We start from the raw sequence: 26,569 nt of genomic DNA on the forward strand, positions 1-26,569 counted from the left end.
TCTCAGCCTCCCAGAGTGTTGGTAGTCCAGGTGTGTGCCACCATGACTAGCAAAGAGAGAAAACTGTGCTTTGAATTAATAAACAACGCTAGTTATGGAATGTTTACTTCAGCAGACTTTCCAAACACTACATCCCCTACCCCCAGTATGCCCACCACACATTATTAGATGGTATGCATTGGCCATCAGAACTGTCCACCTTCCCAATACCCTAAGGAAATAATCCCCTAGGGATATTTTTTAATCCCATTCTTATGGCCCGCGCTTCTAAGAGTCCTCCGGTGTTCAGGAAAACTTTTACTAAGCAGGGTTTTAGTGACCTGAGGATACAAAGATCAGTAACACCCAGTGTCTTCACATCCTTATTTCATTTTTAACCTTTTACTCTTATCAGTGTTTGTTCTTCATGCTCCTCTGTCTTCCTAAAAATTTCTCTCAAGTCTGGGCCAGTATTTTTCTCTCAATTCTAACTACTGTCTATACTAATCACCTAACTTATGTGTCCTGCAACACCCTACAATTTGTTCACATTGCTATTCATGGAATGGTCTTTCGCCCTTATGGATGGCTTCGTGTATTTGTATGTTGGTATCAGATCTTATGGTAATGTTTGGGTTCCCTACTTAAATCTTGCATTTTTACTCTTTTGTGTTACTTTTTAAGAAAAGAAGTCTATCAACTATCGTGTTTGAGTTGGTTCCAAAGTTAGTGATACCTTTGGATTTTAACCACGATAATTTAGGGCTGCAGTTCCAGTACCTGTCCCAGCAAGTGACATTCAGCATACATCAGATAATGATCAAATAAGCACACGGACACATGTCAGACAGAGGGCTTCTGTAGATTATGATGTACACAGCAAGACGCCAGTAGTATGGTTACTGACTGCGTCCACCCATCACAGGGCTGATATTGCTAATATCACTTCTACAAAGAAAAGCTTCCCCTTTGGAAAAGAGATAAAGTTGTAATAACTTTCAAATTAGTATCATAAAGTTAAGACTCCTCCTGCAGGATCATGAAAAACCACAGATTAAAATTAAGAGATGATTTTTGGATATTTCCTGGATTAATAGGGTTTAAATACGTGGAACTCAACATTGCATAAAAATGGGCTCTAAGAGGGTCATGATTTGTATAATTTGTGCATTACAATGGAATTGTAAATGGAGCTGAACTGGTGGGAATCAAAATTACTATCACATTAATCGCCAATAATCATAAAGTTAAAGAAATGTTTAAAATGTTTAATATACAGACTTTGACATCTGGTACTGAAATATCATCTTGGATTAATTTTGTGTTTGACACGCTTAGAAAATCTCTTTTTCAATTTTATTTTCCTTACCATAAACTGAGTTAATGTTCCTATGGTTCAATATATAATGCCATCCAGAGCATCTAAAATCTCATTGGATTAATGCCCTAGTTATAATATTTATAAAAAATAAATTGTCCTTTGCCCTGCTTCCAAAATATGTAACCAGAAACAAACATAACAAGAATACCTAGTGATACATAAGAAATTTTAACACCTCAAATAGGAAAGAAAGGGTTTTAATTTGTTTGTTGTATTAACAGAAAATGAAGGATGGAGAGGGCTTGAGCTTAGGCAGAAATCAACACTCTGGAGGCTGAGCAGATGAGTTACTCACAACTGCCTGTCAATTTGTAGAAAAAGTAAACAGTTGGAGGCCACCAATCAATTATCCAGTACAAGAAAGTAACTTCAAGTGCCTTCCAAGTACTGAAGAAGCAGAGAAACCGAACAGATTCATAGGGATGCATTTTCCAATCACAGAATGACAGGCACTGGTTTAGCTTCATGAGAGCATGATTTATTGTCCCAAGTTCCCAGGGCCCATCTGCCACCGTGTCTTAGTGTTGTTATTATCTAGCACTTCAGCAGAGCCCAAAGGATCCGTGCTACTTTTACCTAGGTCTGTTGGCAGATGAAAAATGCACAAGTGCGAATGGTTGGAAGAATTCACACTACATGGATGCACCTTAAGGCTATATTCTTAAGTGAAATAAATCAGACACACATGTGTAAATGCTGCATTGTTTTCTGATGTGAGGAACCTAAAGAGTAAATAAGGACCAAAATGTGTAATCAATATTGTGACACAGGGATAAAATATTCAAATGGGAAGGGAAACCAGGAAGGGGGTAAGGAACAAGGAAAAACTACAAGCAAAGCTCTTGTAAGTAAGGAGGGAAAGAGGGATTGAAGGGAGGGAAGGGAATGGGAAGAAAAGAACAAAGTTCAAATTCCCCATGATGATCATTACATGTAACTAAATTGTATCAATGAACTTAATTAATTTAAAAAAGATTCAACATAATTTAAAATAAACAAAATCATAAGAAATATCATCAAATAGCACATTAAAATCATATAAAAATAAAAATGGGTAAGAATAAATATGAATGATTTCTTAGTGGGGTTTCCTCCAACAAAGTAAAAACAACTTCATATTAGGAAATTGATTACAAAAGGAGAAAAAAAATCATTCGAAGAAATTAAAAAGCCATCCCAGACACAACTCTCGAAAAATTGGAATTAATGTTTATTCTCTTAACCTGAAAAAGATATACCTACTTCAAGCTCAAATTCTTAAAATTACTCACCAAGACAATCCTAGAGTGGCAGTGGGTAAACCAGCAACAAATTCATGCCTCTAACACTATTTGTAATATTCTCAGCAATATCAGTTAATTCAATGAAATATAAGAAAAAATTAAGGGTGTGACAATTGGAAAGAAAAAGGTAAATCTGGCTCTATTTGCATTTGATGTGTTATGAAGTATCAAAAAAGTTATTGGAAAGACTGCTACAAATAATTCAGGATTTAGTAAATCTACCTTAATGCACTATTAACAGAGAAATCAAGTCTTTGTTTAAATGAACCATAACTTAGAAGATGTAATTGAAAATAAAAACCTATCTAGATAGCAAAGAGATAACATGCAAAAACATAACAACAGTGAGAAAAAACTGGACTAAAGTCTTATAAAACACAGAAGCAGACTCAGTAGAATGGAAAGTCTGCCCATAACTTGGATGTGAAGAATTCTGCATGACACAGATAACAATAAGCAACTCCAAAGCAATGACAAGCTGGAAAAAGAAACTATAGCTCTCCTCATAGAGGCTAATATTCCCAACACTTACAGAATGCTCAAAATGGGAATTAAAAATGATTTAAAAAGAGTCTTAGATGCATACAGTTGTGCCCAATCTCACTCCCAAAAGGGAAATGCAAATTAAAATTATGCAGACTTACTATTTCCCACTTATCAGGTTAGTAAATATCTAGTCATGTTTGGGGTAAACGTGGAGGAAAAGAGGCAGTTGTGTGTATTGCTGGTCAGGACAGTGCGGGGAATGTGGGGATTAAAAATTTTAAATGACACCATCAGGAAGCAATCAGTCAAGCTCAATGCAGTGTATTCCAGGGGACAAAAGACTCATTTCTCCCAAGGGATCAATGACATAGAGAAATATTTCGCAGAATGAGTGGGCCTGAGATTTAACAGATTTAAAAAGGCTTTTAAAAGACTTACAATATAACAATCAAATACATTCCGTGAACCTTGAGTGCTAATTCAAATAAACTCATAAAATAATGATATTTGTGACAACTGGGATAAAACTAACATGGGGTGAGTATTAGCCTATACCAAGGAATTTTTGTGAATTGTTCTATATACAAGAATAGTCTTTAAGAAAAAACAAAGAAAATTTTACTGCTCTGCGATGCATAAAGAGCTGTTTCTTAACCTGATTTCTCAGAGTTGCTTCAAAATAAAACTGGCCAAATGTGGACCATTGTTAATGCTGGGATTCATTACTCCTACAACCCATTTTTATTTAAACTTTAAATTTCTGTGAAAAATAAAAACAAAATAAAACTCTGTGGTATAACTTAATAATGAATACAGGAATAATACATTGCCTGTGGCCTCTCTTCTTTAAGGATAGCGCCCAATGCAGAATGGGTAAAGGGAAGCAACAGAATTGACTATAACTGTAAACCTGGGTCATCTATGTAAATTCTCAAAATCCTTACTCAAATTGAAACACTTTCCTCTTGTAGTTGCCCAACTTGAGACACAACAGTAATAAGCGCCAGGCTCTGAATCAAATCAGTCATTTGTCAAACTCTAAAGTCCAAGTAGCTGCATCTTTGTACACCGGATGCTTCAAATGGTGCACTAGTCTAAGACAGCATCATCTATGTACTTTTAACTTCAGTGAAGGTTGGTGGTAAGATATCCTGTGACAGAAATATTCTCTATTTCCTTTTATGCAAAATTTTTGACTCCCACTGGTGTTAGTTGCATGCTACGCACATTCTTTTTCTTACAGTCTCAGAATTACTTTTCATCTCATACCACTTTTTTCTTTATTCTTTTGTATTTTCAAAGTGCCTCGGTTGATGATATCTCACTATCATCACACTCTAACTTTATCATAAAACACTTCCTCTGCACTCCATCAGTTCACAGATATTAATGTAAACCTCCAGTCCAGGTCATGTGCCAGGTCATGGGTTCAGCACTAGGTGATACCCTAAACCCTCCTCTGGACTCCATGAAGCCAACGCATAGACCACCTACTTGTTTTCCAGACATTCCAAGACCTCATAGAAGTGGTTAGCTGAATTACGTCAATTAGATTGGTTTGAGAGCCACCCAGGGGTCTGGAAAGCATATTTCTGGGTGTCTCTGTGTGGGTCGTAGAGGCATGAGTTTGGGCACCATGTGTGTCCCTGGCTCCTTTTGCCCTGGCACTGTCACCCCTGCTCTGCTTCTCGGTCACAATGCTTCACTATGCTCTTCCACCACCTTACTTTGGAGCCAGCCAACCACCGAATCCCCTGAAACTGTGAGATGAGAGTTGTGGGTGCCAGACATCATGTCTCAGTAAGACAAAAGCTGCTTTAAAAAGCCATTACCCCTGTAAACTTTATGTAATATATTTCTACCAATGGGAGTTTTACAAGATTTCATTATGAGTGCAATAAAATGATGTTTTATTTTACTGAAATTAATACGAAAATATTAAACTGATTAAAATGTTCAAAAATGTGCTCTGGTTATATTAACTGGAAAGACATGGGAACGCTTACCTTGACAATACCGCGGATGTGCATTTTTGCTATCATCTCCGCGGTGTAGAGAAACATCAGTAGAGTGTCCAGCGTGAAGGTCACGTACTGAAGAGGAGGGTAGTGCTCGAAGGTCATGGGTGTGTTCATGCACACGGAGATGACGCTGATGATGGCACAGATGCGCAGCAAGGAGTGGACCCACTGCAGGGACGGTCCAAAGAGATTATGAGGCACTGTAAATCTGGGACCTTAACTTTACCAAACACACTATTTGAACATCAATGCTCAGGCTAAATTACTACACCAGCGCAGAGGCAAGGAAGAAGGAAGCGAACAGCTGCTAAGTGCGTAGGAGGCACTACATATTTTCACCCACTGCTTAGTATCTGATTCTTAAAGTGGCTGATTTTCCATAGCACACACCGAGACTCAAAAAGGCTGAGAGACATTCCTGTGGTCATTGTTTATAAGATCCAAAAGCTAGATTTACTGCTCGTCAGTTACTCCTAAACCTCCGGTAACACCCAGGACATCAGATCCCATGATATGAAAAATTCAAAACCTATTAAATTATATGTTAGCAATTTATTCATACAAAAGTTGGTGTTGGGGCTGGTGATTTAGCTCAGCAGCATAAGCGCCTGCCTTGCAAGCAGGGAGTCGTAAGTTCAGTCCCTGGTACCGATAAAAAAGAAAAAGACAAAAAAAGAAAAGTTGGTGTTGCTCTTTTGCTCTTGTGTACTATAAGTGCCTAGAATTTGGGCTATAGTCTATTTATTATAACATCCCTAGTATCCAGGGAACTATCATAGATTACAAATGCTCTTAAACATCAATTGATATGTGACACTTCCCATCTATAGGCTTTGGTTTCTAATTGTGTCGTATATAATCTCCTTCTATGAAAACTATTTGCGAAAATCTGACTTCATCCTACATTTTCAAAGGACAATAAGTGAAATTTTGTCTTTACTTTGGAGAAACTATGTTTATTTATTTATTTATTTATTTTTTATTTTGGAGGTATCAGAAATCGAACCCATGACCTTACCTTGGCTAGGCAGTCATTTATGCTGCTGAGCTATATCCTGTTCCCAACAAACTGTTTTTAGCCCAGAATCACTTTTAAAAATTAAGTTTCTATGCAAATCTTATGGTACATACACAGTCTAAAGATTTTTCTTAATGCCAAAATAAGATGAAAGAAATCAAATAATAATATGTTTATGTGTGTATGTAACAGGGCATATATACACTCACATGTAACATTTTATTATAAAAATACTGCTCTAGATGAAAAATAATTCTATCTATATAAAAAGCTCACACAAGTAATATTACTAGTGAATTTAGTACACAATTCGTAGATATAACTTACATGCTATTTATTGAATATCTTCAATGTATATGTGGTCATTGATTTTATGCTCAATCCAAAAAGAAAGTGTTTAATTTGATAGATAGTTTCTGTAGGTATGCAAACTGGCAAGTCCTTAAGACAAAGAATAAAAAAGATTGCCAGAATTTTAAGGAGATTCAGACATGTACAGGCTAATGACTGGATTTTAATATTTGCCTGGCAGTTACGTTTGCATAAAAATATAGTACTTGTGATTCCACATCACATGAGGTACATAGAATTCAATTTATTTTAAGGGTTGGTGTACTTTTCATGCAATTGAGAAGTACTTCCATATTGGTGTTTTAATTTTGCCTCATTTGGACCTTCAACATGAAGGATCCAGTTACCAAAAAGAACTTTGAAAGATGAGTCCTGCCACAGCAAATGTGTTTTGAGTTTGAAGAAAGCATCGTAAGTATGAATGATATCAGTTGGTGCTTCTGAAGCTACATCTGTAACACCACCTTCTTCAGCATTCAGAAATTCCTCTACGGGGCAGACCCCAAGAAAAATTTAGCAAATGGTTTATTCTCCATTCTATTCAATTCTCTAAACATGAATGGAAGACTTATTAGGAGTGATGGAAAAATACAGTAAATGTTAAATTTTTTTAAAAAATATTTAAAATGAAAAAAGAATACCTTTAAACTGGCTTCAAAATACTCCCCTTGCTGTGAGCACACTTATCCCAACATTGTTTACTTTCTGAAACAGTTCTGGAGGTCCTCTTTCATGACTGTCTTTAGCTGCATAGTCCTGGCTGTCTTAGTGTCCTGAATGGGTGCAAAAATGTTTACCGTACATGGTCATTTTGGCTTTGGGGAAAGAGCTAGACCTCTCACAGTCACAGATCTCATCAACAAGGTGGATGAGAACACTGTAATTTTTTTTTTTTTTTTTTTACAACCCTGCCTTTCTGTTGGACGGCACTGAGCAGCAGCATCCACAGTATTCCATTTTGAAATCACACAGACAAGTGCAAAAGAGGGCTCCAGAACTGCTCCAGAAAGTGGCAAAAACGATGGGATAAGCGTGTCCAAAGAGAGGGGGAGTTTTGGGGGTTTTTTTTTTGTTTGTTTTTTTGTTTTGGGGGCATTAGTGACAATGTACCTTTTACTGTAATAATCTTTAAAATGTTAAGCATTAACCATAGTTTCTGATTGTACCTCATGGGTATACACAAATAGGATAAGAGGAAACAGAAGAGATTGGTTCTAAGCGCAGGTGGAGATGAGCAGGAGTTAAATCTTAGTCTGCCCTAAGGTAAGGGAGGAAGAGGAAGAGGAGGAGGAAGAGGATGTGATCCATCAGAGGAGTCAGGCCAGCCCAGCCTGTGCACCAACTGCGACACATTCTGTGCAGTGAAGGGACCCAGGGACGGTTCCACAAGTATAAAGCAGAAGTGAAATGAGAGCAGAAACTGTGATGGCAGAGAGAAACATGAGCTGTTTGGGGCAGTAACTTGGAGGGCAGACCAGAGAAAGACGCCAAGACGGCAGAAACCCCTCAGAGCATCTTTACTTCATGGCAGGGGGGTGGCTGTGGGGGTGGGAGAGCCCTGAGGGAAGCCACAGGTCAGTCTGTGTCCCTCCCAGCTTAGTAAGGAAGTTGGTCCTACTCTGCACTGCAGAGCTGAGCTCTGAGGCCCAGCAGCAGGCCATTCCTGCCTAGTACTGATGGCTGTGCTTCCTCACAAGCAGTGGTAGCTGGCAGGCAGCTCTTCCTCAGTGTCTGCACTGAGAAAGTAACCAAGCAGAAATACTATCCGCTATCTCCTAAGCCTTGACATAGACTCAAAGCTTTCAATTCAGAAGATGTCCTTTAATTCCAAATGTGTGCTCAGTGTCTCATACTCTCAGGTGTACTGAGGTTGGCAAAGAGAAAATTTTGGTTAAGAATATCTTGCTTTTAGCTGTATATATATAGCTCAGTGTACTCACTGAGGTTCAGTCCCCACTGCTGAATAAAACAGAATAATTTGCTCATCCTAGTTCAGTCTAGGAAGTGGATTTCTCTCTATATTTTGACTCTACAGACAGTGGTTCCAGAGTGGGAATGGGAGGGACCAGACCGACCACCTAGGGCATCTTCCTATGTAAGGTGCCACCCTAGTCTTTCCTTTGAATGATTCCCAACTTGCAGATGCTGAGATTCATTCATGTTTCCTTGTAGCTCAAACAGACAGTCCAAAGCCAAAGGTACATGAGGTTTGAATTTATGAATCAAATTTGCTTTATATCAGCACATGCTTCCCAGACATCAAGATGAAACTTACTGGCTTGTTAATCCAAAGAATGTCAGCATTGTCTGACAGAGATTCATCCGGACCGAAGTCAGTCACGGGCTGGGCTTCCACCCTGGAACTTTGCTTCCTTTTGAGCATGCTGAAGTTAGCGCTGGGGGACAGGGACAAAACTACAGTCTGGGGAAAGAAAGAGAGATTTTGTCATCACCTAATTAATCTTCATCCTCATCAAAAACATCAAGCACTCTAGATATGTTGATGCATTTGTAGGTCTTACAAGTTTGATTCTATGGTATACAATAAACCTATATAAAAATTGCAAATGGATGAGACAATGTTAATAAAAGCTCAATTCTTCTTTCTCCTAACCAAGTAGTTTGTCTTATGTACTTTATAAACAGTTTAGACATGAATTGTGCAGACTGGATGGGGTACAGTAGCTTGCTCTCATAGCATGCACATAATAGGGAATTTTTTGAGAAAGATGCCCATATACCTACAGCTGCATCCACCTCCAGGCAGAGTGTGCTAGAGAACTGCTGACCAATCTAGATGAAATACACAGAGCTTCTCCCAGGGTTTCCCCTCTATTAAATTAACACAACATTCACAGACAGCTCCTATTTCCAGCAATACTCCAAAGTCTATCTCCCAATTTTATACTTCCCAGAAAGGGTGGAGATCAGAAAGAATCAGAGTAGAATCTCCTCTAAAGGGAAATTACTGTTTAAATATTATGTGTGCAGTGATTATCTCAATTCCTTCCGTTACCCTAAGGTAAATTCTTTGTAAGGGAGATGAGAGAGTGGCTTGCTGGTGGTTTTTCACAATTCTGAGTCCTTTGTCTCCTGCTCTTTATGGCTACCACTGCCACTTCCCATAGATCAGCACCCATGGAAGATGGGGGGCCACTAAATGTCCACCCCTTGGGACACAAAAGGGAAATATATGCAATATAATGTAAGAGACAGGTCAAGGCAGGGAGTCCACAATGAGACTTCTTATTTGATTAGTATCAGGATTGCTTCTCAAAGAAAGGAGAATACCTAATATCTTTTCAATATATAATTAAGTTTGCGGTACTTAGTAGTGGTGTATTATTGAATCTTTACTATAGTCCTAACAGAGAAATCATCTTGTTTTTTTAATGCATGCATGAGAAATTCCAGCCTCAAGACTGATAACCGCTTGGCCAAGGCCATATAAGAAAACTGGACATTTAAAAGAAGATGCAGCTGATTACAAAGTATAAGGCACATGGAGATGACTGCGCTGGAGCTGAGGATTGTCAGGAGCATAGGAGAACTCTTCCAGCAGGCAGTATGCTGCTGTGCTAATGCCAAGGCAAAAAAAGCTGTCATTTTAACACCAGGAGGGGTCACCAGCTCTCCTGTCCAGGGGTCCCCAGGCTGCAGGAAGAAACCTGAGCAAAGACAACAAGTGCCACTCCATCTTTCCTGGGGCATAAGAAGAACACAAATGTGTGTGCAGCGTGGGTAAAAATACACACTCACAACTTCCACTGGGAAAAAGAATAAAACACAGCTACTCAGGACAGTATAACTTAGACTTTGATTCCACTGTGAGTCTCATTCCCAGGGATCGGTGAGTGTCTGCTTTCACCATGTGCAGCTCAAGCCATGTGAGCTGCACCCCAGCTTCGCTCTCCTATCCACAGAGGAAATCAACCTAATTGACTCTCAGATGTGGTAGGTATTTCCAAGGTTCTTATTGCCTGGAATGCTGAGTTTGGATATGCAGAGTTGCAGTAGGTTTCACTAATTAATTTTATTTTACATAATTGGAGTTAGGGACTCTTGACATCCCACGTAAATGAATGCAAAATATTCAAATGACGCTTGCTCTCTGATTTACTTTGGAGGAGGAAACATCTGGTGGCCTTGATTTGAGATGTCACTTAAATGACAATCTTCCACATATCCAAAGGCTGGTTGCAAAATCTCAGAAACCCTTCAAGATGGCAGAACACAAACAAGGGAATAAAAGAGGGATTTAAAAATGGAATGCAAAAGATAGAGCAGGAATCTCATTGACTTAGCCACAGTTCCTTTCCACTGAGCCAGGGATACTGAGGACCCTAGGAATTCCAGGCACTTCTCACTATCAAGATGCTATCCAAAGAAAAACTAATTCTTGATTGACCTATCTAAAGTAGTACATATGCAGAATTTATTTTTTCAAAAACTGGTAGCCATTTTAGCTACATTTAATCCATTAAAATGGCACGACCAGTTTGTTGTCACTCTGAGGCTCTTTTTATCTGCTGCCAGCCTGTCCCCTAATCAAACAGTACCCAAAGATTAAATTATCTAAACTCCAAAGAAACGGTGTCTCCTCCATAAGTACCTTACAACTCAAAGAGGAGCTCCTAAGTCCCTGAAATTTTGACTGGTTTAAAAATTAGATGAAAGCTGGGCGTGGTGGCACATGCTTATAATCCAGCATTTGGGCGGCTGAGCCAGGAGGCTTGCCACATATTCAAGGACGGCCTGGGTTACATAGTGAGTTCAAATCCAGTCTAACTACATTGTGAGACCCTGTCTCAAAAGAAATAAGTGATATAGTACAAAATATTCAGGTAGTAAATTTAAGTTACAAATGGGAAAAATCTAAAATTAATTTGAGGCCACTGATTTTAATAATTTACCTTCACACTTAGTAATGCTGTTTCCCATCATTGTTCATGTTGAATCAATATTTTGAGTATAGAAATTAACATTTTTTTGATAAAGACCAGGAGGGATATTTAAGTATCCTCGGTAATCTTGGTAATTTGATAGGAAATGGCTAGCTGATATCCCTGCCTTATCACCATTATGTATTTATAAACTTATATTTTTCCTGTTTCCAGAAATGTTTTCTATAGAGCAGTGTGTACTAAGACTGAAAAACAGGCTTTCAACAGCTTTTTCGCACTTACTAAAATAGTCTCCATTTAAATAGTTCAGTATTGGGAGACAGGCCGAGCAACTACAATATGCTCATTGACAAATCTTTTATTTGAAAACTGCCAACAGCAACACCAGGAGAGCACATACTTTGGTTCACTGCTTGCTTTTAAATGGTTATGATCTAATTTTTCTAATCTGGGATAACAGTTCAACTCCTATTGGCATAGCCTTTCCCTACTTCATTCTTGCCCTCTCTTGACTAAATTACAATGACAATTCTTTACCCGTGAGGCCCTTGCTGCCCAACGGTGTTTCTCTTGTTACCCTCTGAGGCTCTGTATGAAAGTCCTTGAGCTGTTCTTCTACATTATAGCGTCCAGCACGTCTTCTTCCCGTTTCCCTGTTGGCCTCTCTGCTCTATTGAACCTTTTAAATCATCAGCTGTTCTGATAGTTTCTAGTACCATCTGTTCGTTCCGGCTACCGTTGTTGAGTCACGTATCTGGGCTGCCTCTTCCCACGTGAATCCCACCATCACTTATTCAACCCAACAGACTGGTGTGAATTAGAACCTTCCTGCTTTCCTCTCTCCTCTCACGTCCTGGGTCCCACTGCCTGAACTTTTCTGATCCCTGCCTGCACCTGAATGCACAGTATGCAAGTCCCTCACATTTTCAACAGCGACTTTTCTTATTTCCTTGCTTCTTGCTTCTAGGTATGCACAATGATCTTTTGGTTTTTCCTCTAACATTGCAGGCTCCTTGCTAGGTTATAGGACTCTAGGTAGAAGCTGCTTTTTTTTTTTTTTTTTTTTTGTGGTCTTAATGATTGAATCAAGAGCCAAACACACATTAACACACAGGTTAACACATCTCTAGCACTGAGCTCCAGCCCCATCCCTTGGCCTGCTTTTTAACTAAGACCCTTTTGGTATAAAATTCACCTATCCATATCATCATTTCAATAGATGCAGAGAAAAATCACCAAAATCCAACACTCCTTCATGACAAAATCTCTCAACAAATTAGGTATAGAAAAAATGCACCTTAATACAAAAAAGACCATATATGAAAAGCTCACAGCCAACATCACATGCAGCAGAGACAGTTTCTGCTCTAAGCCTTGGAACAAGACAAGAATGCCTTTTCTCCACACTGATCAAAGTGCTGGAAGTCTTCACTGGAGAAATTAGGCAAGAAAGCAAATTAAAAGGGGAACCAAATTGGAAAGGAGAGCTCTAAATTGTTCCTGTTTGCAGATGACATGAAGTTCCTAAAATTTTCAAAGAACTAGCATAAGAATTCAGTAAAGTTACATGATTTAGAATCAATAGCAATAATTAACAGCATCTCTATGTACTGATAACAAAATTACTTTTTAAAAAAAATCCCAGTTACTCTAGCTACCAAATAATAAAATACCTATGAATAAGTTTAACCCATTTAAAGATCTATACAGTGAAAACCATAAAACATTGATAAAAGAAATAGAAGACAAAAGTAAATAGAAAGATTACTCAGGTTTATAAATTGATACAATTAGTATTTTAAAGCAATGAATTTTCTAATGGTCTGATATAGTTTATCGTGCAACTGAAAATCTCAGCTGATCTTGTTTCTCATTTGTTCCTTCATTCACACTGAAAATATTATGCATTCACTGTGGTATTAAGAATGTACTTGATGCATAGCAGAGAACATGAAAGGCATTCTCAAATCCTAAAAGTTGCCTTTATTTAATATCATGTTCCCAGGCAATGAAAATCACCGTTTTACTCCCATTTCTTCTCATATCCAGGCCTGTGTGCTCCACTCACATTTGCCAGATACACCTCTATTTTCCATCTTTTCTCAGCTACTTCAAATCCTTTATTCCACTGTGTTCTCTTTGTCTGCTCCTTAGCACACACAGTCATTCCTAATTCCCTAACTTAACTTATGAACAAATTTTGTCTGTGTGTGATTTGTTGATTATAACTGAAAAATTTAGTGTTGAAGAACAAAAGTATACATGAGAAATATCCCACTTCAGTAACCTCATAGTACCTATTTTATTTTAAAAGCTCTCGCAAGAAGAAACAAGTCATGGGTTTATTTTTAATCATTAGGTGTTCTTACAGTTATCAATCCATCATTATGAATAAGTTTCCTTTTGAGCATTTACGTGTACAAAGTTAGCTATTTTTATGAATTCAAGCAAAATTATTTATCTGCTATCCTATCCAACACACACACACACACACACACACACTCATACCACACACAAACCACACCTGGACTTTTATCCCATTGCTCATTATCTCTATCAAAATTTGAGAAAAATATTCAGAAAAGAAAAATGTTCAGTAATGTGCTAACTTTTCACTCCAAACTTATTTTCATGTCTTTGGATAATCATCATTATTAATAGAAATTTCCCCTCTGTAATGCTACAGGATTGCATTCATCTTAAAAGAATCCCAGGCATTGGTAGGTGACATGGGCTTGCCATTGAAAACATCCTTGGTTTCTTTCCTTCTATAATTCCTGAATGCACCATGCTGCTGACATGATCGATAACATGTTCAATTTAAATGTAGAGCACTGGTTTATTAAAGGAGAGACTCTACCATAAGACACTTACTCTTCAACCTTGTAGTCCTCTCTTAGCTTACAGCTTTCGGTTGGCTTTGTGCTGTCTTCCTGGGCAAAGAACAGGAAACAGGAAGATATGCCCTTCCTGTGAGCCAGTGGTGACTGTGGGTATGGAGGAGAAACAAGATGCGCCCTTCCCATGAGCCAGTGGTAATGGTGGGCCAGGAGGAGAAACAAGAAGTGCCCTTCCTGCACTTCAGACAGGGTGTGGGCCAGGAGACAGGAAGAGCTGAGCCCCTTCCCCTCCCATAAACTGGCTGATTCAGAGGAACACAAACTGAATTGATAGCAACCAAGGTACAAAAACAACTTAATGCTTATATTTTTTGATTGACTTTGCAGGCCTGAAGCTGGTAGTCTGAGCATCTATTTAGAGGACAACAATATGCAATAAAGCAACTATAGAGAATTTTCTTCTGTCTTGTTTTTGAAATCCAACATTGCTCTCACTGTTTTGTTTTTCTCCATTGTATTGTTTTGTTTTATTCAATGTTTTGTTTTGGTTGGTTTTATTCTGTCCTGTTTTGTTTGATTTTGCTATGTCTGATGGTATGACAGGCGATTTTTAAAATAACAAGAGATAGTGTGGAGCAATGGTTGATTTCCTATTATTCTGTTTTGAAGTCTTATATCATGTTCACTGTTTTGTTTTGATTGGTTTTATTCTGCTTTGTTTGGTTTGTTTTTATTCTCTTTAAAAAAAAGAAAAAGGAAGCAAGTAACTCCCAGCATGCCTCTCTGCTATCAGACACCTGTGCCACAAGGCTCCCTGTCTATTTTTTCCTGGACCTCAAACTCCTCTACTTTACATTAGGAGAAAATACTCTGGTTATCACTGTATTCTTATTAAAACAAGCAATACAGATTTGTCGTATGAAAAATAAAAAATAAAACATAAACAAAATGAGAGATAACAATGAGAGCCATTGGGGTATTCTGCTTCATGGAGTTCACTATTGTCAATGACTGCTGGCACACTCACGGTGTCAGCCTCTGGGTCTGGGCTGCAGTCAAAGCCAGAGCCAGGTCCGGTCCCTCTGCTGTGGATTTTTCTCTAGCTTGGGTACTTTCTGTCCACTGGGGGATGAGCTTTTATCTTTTAGAATTTTATTTTCCATACACATTTTTATGTGTCCATTTATTTTGAAATGGCCACTTCCTTATTAATCTGTCACCAGACATTTTGTCACCCAGCAGTATCTTGTGAACATCTTTCTTGCTCAATAAATGTACATGTCCACCAAATCTAACTCTGAATAAATTCTGCCTTCAACATTGTCCCCCTCTCCTTGTCTTTCTGGGCTCATAAACTTATTCCTATCCTTATACGTACAGGGCCTTGCAAAGCACATAGAAGCATAGCTGTCTAGATTAGGTTTCAAGTGTTGAATTTGTAGCTGAGACAAGTGTCCCTCCATATTTTGGGAGATAACTGAAACTGACGTCACCAATTTGGTGATTTGAGCATTCCAATCTTAATTATTCCAAGTGGTCTATTTCTCCCTCTTTTCTTTTTTAATGCCCACAGAACTCCAGACATTCCTGTCCTTTCCCTACATATTCACATCATCAACCCTACTTCGGCATGCCGTGATACACATGCAAAGACAGAAGGGGACACTTGATCCTGATGCAGGCTCCTAACATACAGCGTCTAAGACATTAGACTTTCCATTTTGTTTGTCAAATTCCTTCTCATTCAGAATAAACGAAGACTCCACCACAAGGTTTATGCCGTGGTTCAAATTAGATGGCAAGGATACTATTTTTGTCTTATTTCCTGTTCAACATCCATCTGCCCTCCTGTGGCCAGCTTTCTCTATTTATGGACCCTTCTCCAAGCCCCTGGGCACTAGTAGGCCTGGGAGCCTTGCCTCTTTCACCAGGCTCTGCCTCTGGTCCTCTCCTTGTGTCTCCAGGGCTGAAAGCCTGGATCAGCCTCACTTCCTGTCATGAGCACCAGTGACTGAGCCCTGAGCTCTCTCTCCCTGTACCTCTCTCCATAAGGTCCCATCCTCTAGCCTGCAGACTCTCCCAGGGGACACCAAACCTCCCCAAACTAGAATCCCCCAACCCCACTGTCACTCCTTTAGTAGCTGCTCAATTATTGCCTTTTATTTTAATCCTTAACATTATTTATGGAAAAGTGCTTTAAAATTAGAAATAAAATTGAGTCTTTTCTCAGAAAAACTGGGAGCAAATTTATAAACCCAATAGTCTATCTTGTCAGAAGAACTAAGGTAGAAGGAAGGAAGGAGGGTACTGGTGGATAATTTGATTTATTGCTTCTTAATATTAAGACCTTTTCAAATGTTTGGCAATGATGATACTTTTCATATAAGTAAAGTTAGAAGTATTTTTAAAGTTCAAGCTTAAGGCATTTACACTTGCTGACGGTTTGTTATGTGTAAAGCTAGGGGCTTTGCATGGGTCACTTCATCTACTTCTAACCAGGCTCTGAGGAGGCAGGGCTCCCTGTTATTCCTGTTCTGTGGTGCAGTTCAGGTTCGGATAAGGTGAGCGCCCTGTCAGGGTCACACAGCTAGCAAGTGCCAAGCCACCAAGGAGCCAGGTCTTTCCAAGGCTGACCACTGTGATGCCTCTCCCTGGAGTTTTCTCTCAATCACATCCTTCCAAGGCATTATGAATGGAAGCTTCCTTCCCAGAGAACAGAGAGTGGGGGTCTCCCAGGTCCTGCCTTTCCCATGCTTGAGTGGAGAAATTAAATCAGAGAATGGCTGCTGCTGCCCTGAAATGCTGCCATGCCAGCCGCCTCTGGCCAGCCTTCCTCAGGCCCCTGGCGACGCTAGGCTCAGGAACTGCACTGGGCTGGGTGCAGGTTCCCTTTCAGCTGGCTGGACTGGCGGGAAGACTGACAGGTGGGCTGTTTTCTCTCTGAGTCACAGCCCGGAGCCCTGTGTTTGCCCAGCAGCACTGGAGTGTCAGGAGAATGAACACATCCTGGAGGTTTTGACCCCTGAGGGTCATGGCAACAACCTGTGTCTCTGCCATGGAGAGGCTGCCTATGTTTCCCAGTAGCACAGCACCATGGTGGTGGTGCTTGATTTCCAGTCTAATTTCCTGTGAAAGCAAAACCCTTTATTTGGTTGTGCGTGCTGTCTTTTTTCATCCCCCTTCCCTCCTCCAAATGGTTCTAGCTCCTCTGCCTCTCTGTTTTGACCCTCATGAATTGAGGATGTATCTCTGAAAATACGGCACATTAGGTGCTGGTCCAGTCCTGGCAAGCCTGAGACAGTAACCACACAGAGGAAGCCAGACATTTCCAAGTGCCATCGCCCAAACAGGCTCTTTCCCCCCACCTGTTTTCTTCAGCATACTGATCAAGAAACAGGAAAATGGTCCCTTGCCCTGTATACTGATTCTATTTGCTAAATCCCAAAGAAAAACAACACGCTATTTTTCCCTGGTTCTTTCCACAAATATCACAGAGCAATGTGATTACTTCACCAAGGTTTGTTCTGTTTCTTTAATTTAAAAAACTGAATCTTTCTTGACCTTTAACAATTACTGAGTCTGAACCCATCATGGTAGTACATGCCTGTAATTCTAGTGCTGGGGGAGGCTGAGGCAGAAGGACTGAAATTTCTAACTTAGTCTGGGAAACTCAGAGAAACTCTGTCTCCAAATAAAATACAAAAAGGGCTGGAGATGTAGCTCAGTGCAGAGTCCCTGAGTTTAATCCCCAGTACTGAAAACTAATTGGGTCTGGTGAAACAATTCAAGAAAAACTATAATGTCTCAATATTCTTTCTTCACGGCACCCAGTGGCCAGAACTAAAACAGTTTGGCAGTGAGAGGAAATGAAGTTGTATTTGTGTTACTACACTGCTGTACTTTAAAATGATTTTGTCATTTTATTGTGGTGAGATCCTTAATGTCACATGTATCCCCAGAACAGAGTGCCAGGTGCAGTTTTAACAGTAGCCGTGACAGTGTACAGCAGACCTTTAGAATTTACTCACATTCTGTAACTGTGACCTTACACCTAACGCCCAGCCACTGTCCAGGACTCCTTCCTCTCAGCCAGCATGTGCCTCACTTCTTCTGTGAGCTTCACTATTTCATATATCTCACTGATCACCAAGGTAACCAGGTTGCAGATGGAAGCTAAGCAGTTTCCATCAGCCTCTAAAAACTCAGTCAACCTGCTCAACAAGCCTGTGTCATTCTCTCCATGATTAGAAAACACACACACTTCTAATTATTTGAGTTTTCCTGGATACAGTGTTGGTATAAGCAAATGTTAAAGAAAGAACATCAAGGTTAAAAATCACCACAGCATTATTGTGTGGTTTCATGCAAACATCAAGTTTTCTAATCTCAGAGAATCTCTAAAGTGCCTCCCACCCCTTAGGAAGAGCTACAAACTTCAAAGGCTGTTACTCTAAATCATCTAGTGACAGGAGTTTCATTCCAATGAGGTGCTATTGCCACTTAAATAATATGAGAATCATAACAGGAGATTTTTAAAATTTTTATGCTGTGAGGATTGTAACCCAGGGCCTTATGCATGTTGGGAAGTACGCTACCATGTAACTGTTTTCCCAACCCAAAATACCTATTTTCACTATGGTTACTTTAATCTTGTAGTATGAATCTGCAAAGGATAAATTAAGAAGGCAGATTATCTAAAATAATCGTGTCAAAGACCTGCTATTTTATTTAAATATAACATTAAATAAAATCACAATGTGATCCTTAATTTTTTAATAATTGATTCATTTTGTAATATGAATAAAAAATTTGGACAAAGACTATCAATGGTTTAAAATCGTAATTTCTAAAAATTATATAACTTTTGATTCATCTATGGAGGTTTATAAACATTCTCAAAGCTATAGACTGAATGTTTATGGTAGCCTACAAATCATGGCTAAAACTCTTATGTCTGACTTTATGGTATTTGGAGTTAGAGCTCTTGGTAGGTAGGTATTTCATAAGGGTGGGGCTGTCTTCAGTAAAATTAGTGCCCTGATTTAGAAGAAAAGACCTCTCTTGGTAGTGTGAGGACACAGAAAGATGGCATCCATCTCAAGATAGGAAGGGAGCCCTCGTGAGGAAGTTGAAAACAGTTTGCTCTTGTGCTTAACAATCTTCAACTCTGTAAGAAACCAGTGCCTATTGTTTAAGCTGCCTGGTCTGTGGTATTTGTAAAGGTGACTGAGACAAGTATCTATGCTTCCTTCACCTCACAAATACAAATTCAGAGTCTCCAAAGGTACAGTATGAAAAAATGTATTTTTTAAATCTCTCCCCAGATGAATTTTAGACATCTGGGTCATCATTAGTTTAGATAATCAGGAGAGCGTTTAGTACTTAAAAGAGTTTTCAGTTCACAATCAGAGCTTATTGCTTGGGAAAAACATAAGTCTAGTTATAAAAAAAAAGTGGGTAAAATATAAATCTGAAAAAAATTTTGGGTGATGATTATACACATAATCATCAATCAAAAATAATTATCAATCAAATATATCTATATATATCCATATATATGTCTAGACTATTCTATTCTTAAATTTTCCTTGGAGCTCTTTACATTTCCTCAAGACCTAAGTAACTGCAATGTGTTTTATATATAGGAATTATATATAATTGTCTTATAAAAGATGACTAAAAGTTTTCTTGCTGATGATTTCTTGTTTAACTTTTTAATCTAGAGTATACATTTAAAATAGCTATTTGATGTCTTTCAGTGAAGAAATTAAAACAAAACTTTCTAGTTCAACTAGAACACTGTAAAGTTGTATTGAGTTTTTTACTGTGTAAAAATAGAAAATTATTTTTGAGAATTCCCAGAGTTAAAATTATTTTTCTCCATAAACTACTAATATATATTAAGCTGAAAGAAATAAAGTATATAATTCAGGGAAAGGTCTTTTTAAGGACATCAAGTTCTATTTTTAGGAATTTAATCTGTTAGTTACAACAAAGATATTAATCTCTGTGTTTTGATCTTTGAAATGAATAATTAGACAAGTTTCTATGCTTGAAAGAGTTCCAGTTTTACTTTATATAGGTTTATTGTTTTTCATCTTTAGGCAAGCTTCATAACTAATATTCACTTGAATTTTAGTGTATCAATGACTTATATCTTGTCTAATACATATTTGTATATGTGACAATCTTCTATAACTTGCTCCTTTCAAAAATATTAAGTAATTCTTTTAAAAACTTCCTTCCTTGTACCAGAAGTGATATGTGAAACTGATATGTGAATTTCATAATAATACAAAGAACAATTAGAAAAAATGAAGCATTTAACACAGAGATACCTGAAATATAATTCGTCATTTTCTCTTGTTATAAATAAATACGAACAAAGCTACCCACAATCACTCAGGCTTGGAGGCTTGAACTTACTCTTCATCTAGGGCTCCCTTTCCTTTTTGCTTGGTCACCAAAATCCCTTAGAACTGTTTCCCATGGATACATCTTTATCCCCTCCTTCTTCATTTGCATTACTATACGGGGATTACACATTTTCTAACATCTTCCTTCATTAACCTCCTTTTCCTCTTTCATCATTCTTGTTCTTCTTGGTCTAATTCTTGGTATAGACCCTTGTGGCTTGATATTCCTGAGAAGTTAGAATGCTGTAGTTTGTAGCTTTTTTCCTGTCAAATCAAAAGCTATTTTACCTTGCAGTTAAATCATTTGTGCTTTACGTTTTTAAGCTTTACTTTTTTCTTGTCTTCCTCTCTAACTACATTTTATTTTATTTTATTGTTACATCTTTATTTGAAATGCTTACTCTAAATTCTCTTTTGGAACACAGAAACCTTCCTGAGAGTACTTGATCTGTGGGCAGTGTCTCCCCTCCCCTGCAATTTATCACAAGACTACTTTCCACTATACACAGTGATGTTGTGATCCTAGAATTGGTACTATACTAAAGATCGTAACTTTTATGACTTTAAGGTCCTTTTTTCTTATTTAATTATTTTTATTTATTTTTCTGATAGCCACACATTTCAGTCCGCCTCCCCTTTTTTTCCCCCTTGGTATCACCTGCCTAGTATATCTACATTTCATCTATTTTTTCATTTTGGACCCATATTATTTCCATAAGAGAATTGTCTTGGGATATTTTTAGGACAACAGATTTTCAGGATATAAAAGAACTATTTGTCGATAAGTTTAGAAAGGATGTAAAAAGCCAGTCTAAATTGTCTCTTTGTGAACAAGTAATTCTTTTAAAAACCTGATTCTACTGCTGATGGATTATGCTCACCAAGCAAATTCATGTGCTCACTCAGCTCTATCTCAGTGTTGCCTATGTTATATTTATTTTTCTTGGCACCTGATAACCTGTTTTGATGTGTATTTTCTTTTCATCTACTGTGAAAAAAATGATCTTATTTCACTTTGAAACTTGGCTGTGCTCCAGTTGCTCTGCTTTCTCCGTCGGGAAGAGCATGTGTTCCTGTGTTCCTGTTGGCTGTCTTCCACACACACCATCTTCACCGCAAACAAACTCTTCCTTTCATCTCCTCCTGTTGTATAATCTTCATCTTCCCACAAATGTCTCCTCTGGCCGTAGGGTTTTGGCCCTTGGTGCATCTCATTTTCCTGGACTCCCTCACTGGAGCCCTGTTCTAGCCCCCACCTCTGGATCTTGGGGTCAATCCCTGTCCTCTGAGCATATTTCCTTTGGTCGAGCTGCACCTGCCTTTGGACCTCATAGAGAAACTGCTTTGGAAATTGAGCATCTCTCTTACCAACACCCTGCTCCCAATTCCTTCATATGAAGGGGTTCTCCTGTGTCTTTCCTCCCTGGCTTTTGCATAACTCTCTTAGAAAGGGACTTGTGAACAGAACCTTTGTTTTGCCTCTCAGTGCAGCCCTATCTCCACCGAACTGAACAACACACCTTGGATTCTGCATCCTAGAGACCAAGACTCCTCTTTTTCCTGTTCCTATGGGGACAGTCTTTCTCTGCATAAATGTTTTGATCATTTATTTGGCGTCTGAGCTAGAAAGCAAAGGCAAAATTAAACTGATCTTAACAGCCATTTTTCCTAAAAGATCTTGCATGTATTTTTTTTCAGCTTTTAATTTTTTCTTTTAGCTTCTCTACTTTGGTTTTACTCTAAGATTGCATTTTATCTTCTGGTTTTCAGATGAATGTTACATTTTTTATAAATTCAGATGAATTTCTACATAGCACAAAAGTTATAAGTCCAAATTATTATTTTCTTTTTGTATCCTCATAAAAGGGAAGATGATCTGTAAATACTTTTTTTTTAAAGTGGCAGATTTAATTTGAAGGCATATTAAATGTCTTATTCACAATTATAATGTGAAGTGTTTAGGAAGCCAATCTGAAGATATATATCTGAAGATATATATAGCCATAAAAATTTAGATACCTTTTGTTCTAAGCAATATAACTGGTAAAAAAAAGATATACAGAAAAAAATGGAAATAAATCACTATACTATAACAATCTATCAGGAATTGCTTCTAATGATAATAAATTAGAAACTATAAATGTTCAGTGATAGGAATGATAGAGATGTGTTGTATAAGTGAGGTTATAGTCACTGGGTATAGATAATTTCTTTAAGCATCAATTACAGAAATAAACACACAGTTTCCTTAAACATAAATGTTACATAGCCTTTTATAAATTTTAAGAAAAACAGTAAAATATTTTATTTTGGAGGGACCAGGAATTGAACTCAGGACCTTGCACGTGCCAGGCAGGTGCTGTGCTGCTGAGCCACACCCCCTGCCCTGTATAAAATATTTTAAATGCTTATGACCAACATTAAAGGGAACAACCAGTATAAAAATTACACAGCACTATGACTACAACTAAAGTTCTGCTCTTTAAAAGACTACAGGCAGCAGACGGATCCCGCAGTCATGCGTGTAATGTTGCTAGAATTGTGTGTGCTTATTTTTCTTATCTAGCCTTCTGTCATCTCTAACTTTTTCATTTTAAAGTTCAAAAATAACCAATGAAGTAAAGTGTTGCACGTGAAAGTTCGGAAAGTTTAAAATTTCTTGGGAAAGTTCTTGAGATAGGTAAGAGCCATATAGCTTGAGCCAAGAAACCTATTCTTTATAAATTAAAAAACAAAGGCATAACATGACAGACAGCTAAGCTCAGAAATGTTGCTACCATCTGGGGGAGTGTAAAACTCATGATTTCTTTAAGTGTGACTTCATAGTTTCCAAACCCAAACTAGAAGACAGGATATCTGACGGTATTGCTACCTGCATATGTACTTGTCTTTCCCCTGAGACAGAGTCTCAGAGCCTTGGGCCATCTTTTTACCTCACTAAAGAGGCAGCGTCTGGCTCAGTGCCCGGCTTTTACTAGGATGTGATGGTGTTCATGTGAGCTTTTCTTTGCAGACTTGGGACTCTTTCCTGCAAGGATAATCTGACATAGCCATAAAAATTCAGACCTTGTCTCAGTATCACAGAGAAAACACTTAAGTATCTGAGTGAATACACACACACGTGTGCCAGCAAACACGGATGCATTGAGGAAAGAGAAAAGAAGCAGTGGAGCCCATTTCTGAGAAATGCCACATCCAAAGGAGGAGAAAAGGCTACCTAAACACCCAACGCACTAAACTGCAGAGTGCTACTGTTTTGTTTTCTTTTAATGCTGCATGTTTCCTCTTCTGAATATCTTTCAAGTCACATCCAAAGGTGTAGCTCTATTACTACCACATCACAAGAATGCTTTTCCTTTGACTTTGTAGAGCATCCATTACAGTCCTTTTCAGTGATAGCATTTGTTCTCCACAAAGACATCAAGCCATCTATGAACATGGAAGAGAGTTCGATAGGCCTGTTCAGGTTTTAGTTTTTCTCCAAAGCCTGACTTTTCCTTCACTCTATCCAGTCTTAGCAACGGCTGGGTAAAAATGCGCAACAGGAAAGTGAGGACTCCAACATGGCACACCACACAGAATGAAAGCCAGCTAGGACATCAGCGATAATGGAGGCTGGAGAAGCCATGATTTTCTTCTTTAGACGTAAAATCCTGCTCTCATTGAGCATCTGCTTCGTAGATACCTACATGGCCCACCTTCTCCTTCCCATGCAAAAAGTCACAGCTATGAAAATAGGAATCCTAAACTGGGTGTGGTGGCGCATGCCTGTAATTCCAGCATTCTGGAGGCTGAGGCAGGAGAATTGTTGCAAGTTCGAGAATAGCCTGTGCTACAAAGTGAGCTCAAGGCCAGCCTAAAATGTATAGTGAGATCCTGGCTCAAAAGGACCATCCCCACCCCTCAAAAAACAGGCATCTTAATTTTTTAAAAAATAGTCACCTGTTAATTTTAACCCTCTGTGAGAGCTCTTCACCACTAAGCAAAGAACACAGATACAAAACTCACTGCTCCTTCAGTCTCATTTCAAGACCAAGGCAAGGAAACCTGGGCCCAGCGGGTGACCTCATAAACGCACAACAAAGATGGAAAGTTTGCTAGGAGGCCTGAGAGTGTCTGTGTCCACATACCCTTCATACTATGGTCTTGAAAAATTGTGCCCTCGTCTGCAAATTCATTCCTGTGGTATTTTAGAACCTTGGGAGCTGAATTCAGAGTTAACAGCATCCTGAAAGAGGAAGGCTTGAGTTACCGAGATCCCACCTTGGTCAGGATTCTGGATGGTGCCCGGGAAGTGCAGCCTTGCAGGCGCAAAGGGAGATAAAATTTCAACGACAAAACGGTGCTGCCCTAATGATAGCTGCTCAACCCAGCCGATTAATAAAAAGAGGGACATTAAGGCAACAAATCTGCTGATGCATGGAGGCGGTGCAAGGCCTCGCAGCCTCCTAGAAACCTGCCAGAGCCTAAAGGCCCCCACACCTGCGCAGATGATGAGCAGGCCCCGAGGCCAGACAGACCAGGCCGGTGCCAACGCTGTTGGTGACTCCGCTCATCCCCATCCCCAGCCACCTGCCTTCCCCACCGCCAACACCTGCTGGATGCCCAGGCAGGCAGGCCCCAGCTCCAGCTCTCCTGGCTTCCCAGGCCCGGCCATGAGAGCTCGCTGCAGGCGCCCCAATCACCATCGCACAGGGACAGCGCGGACCAGGACGCAGCGGGGCTCCGGGCCCTTCCCGGGCCGCCACGCCGAGGATCTCGGCGCGCCCCACGGCGAGGTGGGGGCGCCTGCCCGACCCACTCCAGATCGCAGCCCCGCGTCCCCGTCCGCCTGGGCCCGAGGGGCGCCGCGAGAGCCTCCCGGCCTCGGGGCGCGCGGTGACCCGGGCGGCAGCGCGGTGACCAACCTGTAACCCCAGCGCGCAGAGCGATCATGGTGCGGGCGGCGGCGGCGATCGGTGCCGGGCGCGGCGCCCAGGGCAGGCGGGGACGCGGCCCCTCACCTACGGCGGCTCCGTCACTGCACGGCGAGCGGGCCGCGCTACTAGCGGCTTGAGGGCAGGGAGGAAGGAGGTCGAGACTTCAAGGGTCTCGGGTCTCTCAATTTTTTAAAACGTGATTAATTTCTGTTTCGCATTGGCTTTGCTGCGGGGACCACGCTGATGCCCAGGCTGGAGGGAGGAGCGGAGGAGGCTGCCGCGCTGCACGGTGGCCTGCGGGGCCGGGCGCACCAGGTTGGTCCTTGCAGGTTCCTCCTCTCCGGCTGCCACCCGCGGCCTCGCAGCAACAGCTGGGCGCTCCTCGGCCGGCCTCTGGGGTCTCCGCGCACACTGAGCACGCCCGTGTGCACAGGAGCGGAGCACGCGCAGGGTACACGCAAGGGCCCAGCGCGCGCCGTGGAGCCTAACCGGACGCGGTGTCCTGGCAAGTGGACTTCAGCTCAGCAGGCTTCACCTTTGACTGTGAACCTGCTGGGCAGTGAGGCACCAGGCGCACTCTCAGGGTCTAGACAGTTGGTGTTTCCCCCTAAAATGGGCGCCATGTGGATGAGGCTGAAAGCCCACTCACGCCCTGATGGTAACCCACACCCTGCATGTGGCACTCAGACAGAAGGCTACATGCCGGCGCCCTAGTCTCCCAGCAGAGCGGAGGACAGAATGTTGGGGTCTTCAGCAGCGTCTGGGGACTAGGGACATTCTCCCTCTAGGTCACACTCTGGGAGATGGCATCTTGCCATGCAGCCAGAAATTTCAATCAAGGAGCTCTCCACCAGCTCAGCTTCGCACATGCAGACACAGTGAAACAGAAATCCTAAACAAAAGACAGCTGCCTATCACAAAATGTTATATCAATAGGGAAAAATGTAAGATTCTATGGCCTACATTTTTAA

At 40.1% G+C, this 26,569-nt stretch overlaps 1 protein-coding gene across 2 annotated transcripts in view; it reads right to left on the bottom strand.

The window, feature by feature from the left end:
* Nalcn (sodium leak channel, non-selective) overlaps nucleotides 1-25,824 on the bottom strand; it is a 302,929-nt gene extending 277,105 nt beyond the window's left edge. The window contains exons 1-3 of one of the 2 annotated variants that reach the window (XM_063246998.1): nucleotides 25,683-25,824; nucleotides 8,795-8,941; nucleotides 5,136-5,318 (exon numbers count right to left, since the gene is read on the bottom strand). In XM_063246998.1, coding sequence (XP_063103068.1) covers nucleotides 5,136-5,318; nucleotides 8,795-8,902 — 291 coding nt within the window. In that variant the 5' untranslated portion in view covers nucleotides 8,903-8,941; nucleotides 25,683-25,824. Of the gene's footprint in view, nucleotides 1-5,135; nucleotides 5,319-8,794; nucleotides 8,942-25,586 lie in introns of both variants that reach the window. The other variant, XM_003477592.5, reaches the window with a different exon arrangement.
* Between the last annotated feature and the right edge of the window lie 745 nt (nucleotides 25,825-26,569).

This window comes from Cavia porcellus, unplaced genomic scaffold, assembly GCF_034190915.1.
Source record: "Cavia porcellus strain 051 isolate PalLab524CR breed Dunkin Hartley unplaced genomic scaffold, mCavPor4.1 scaffold_4, whole genome shotgun sequence".
Classification (NCBI taxonomy): Eukaryota; Metazoa; Chordata; class Mammalia; order Rodentia; family Caviidae; genus Cavia; species Cavia porcellus.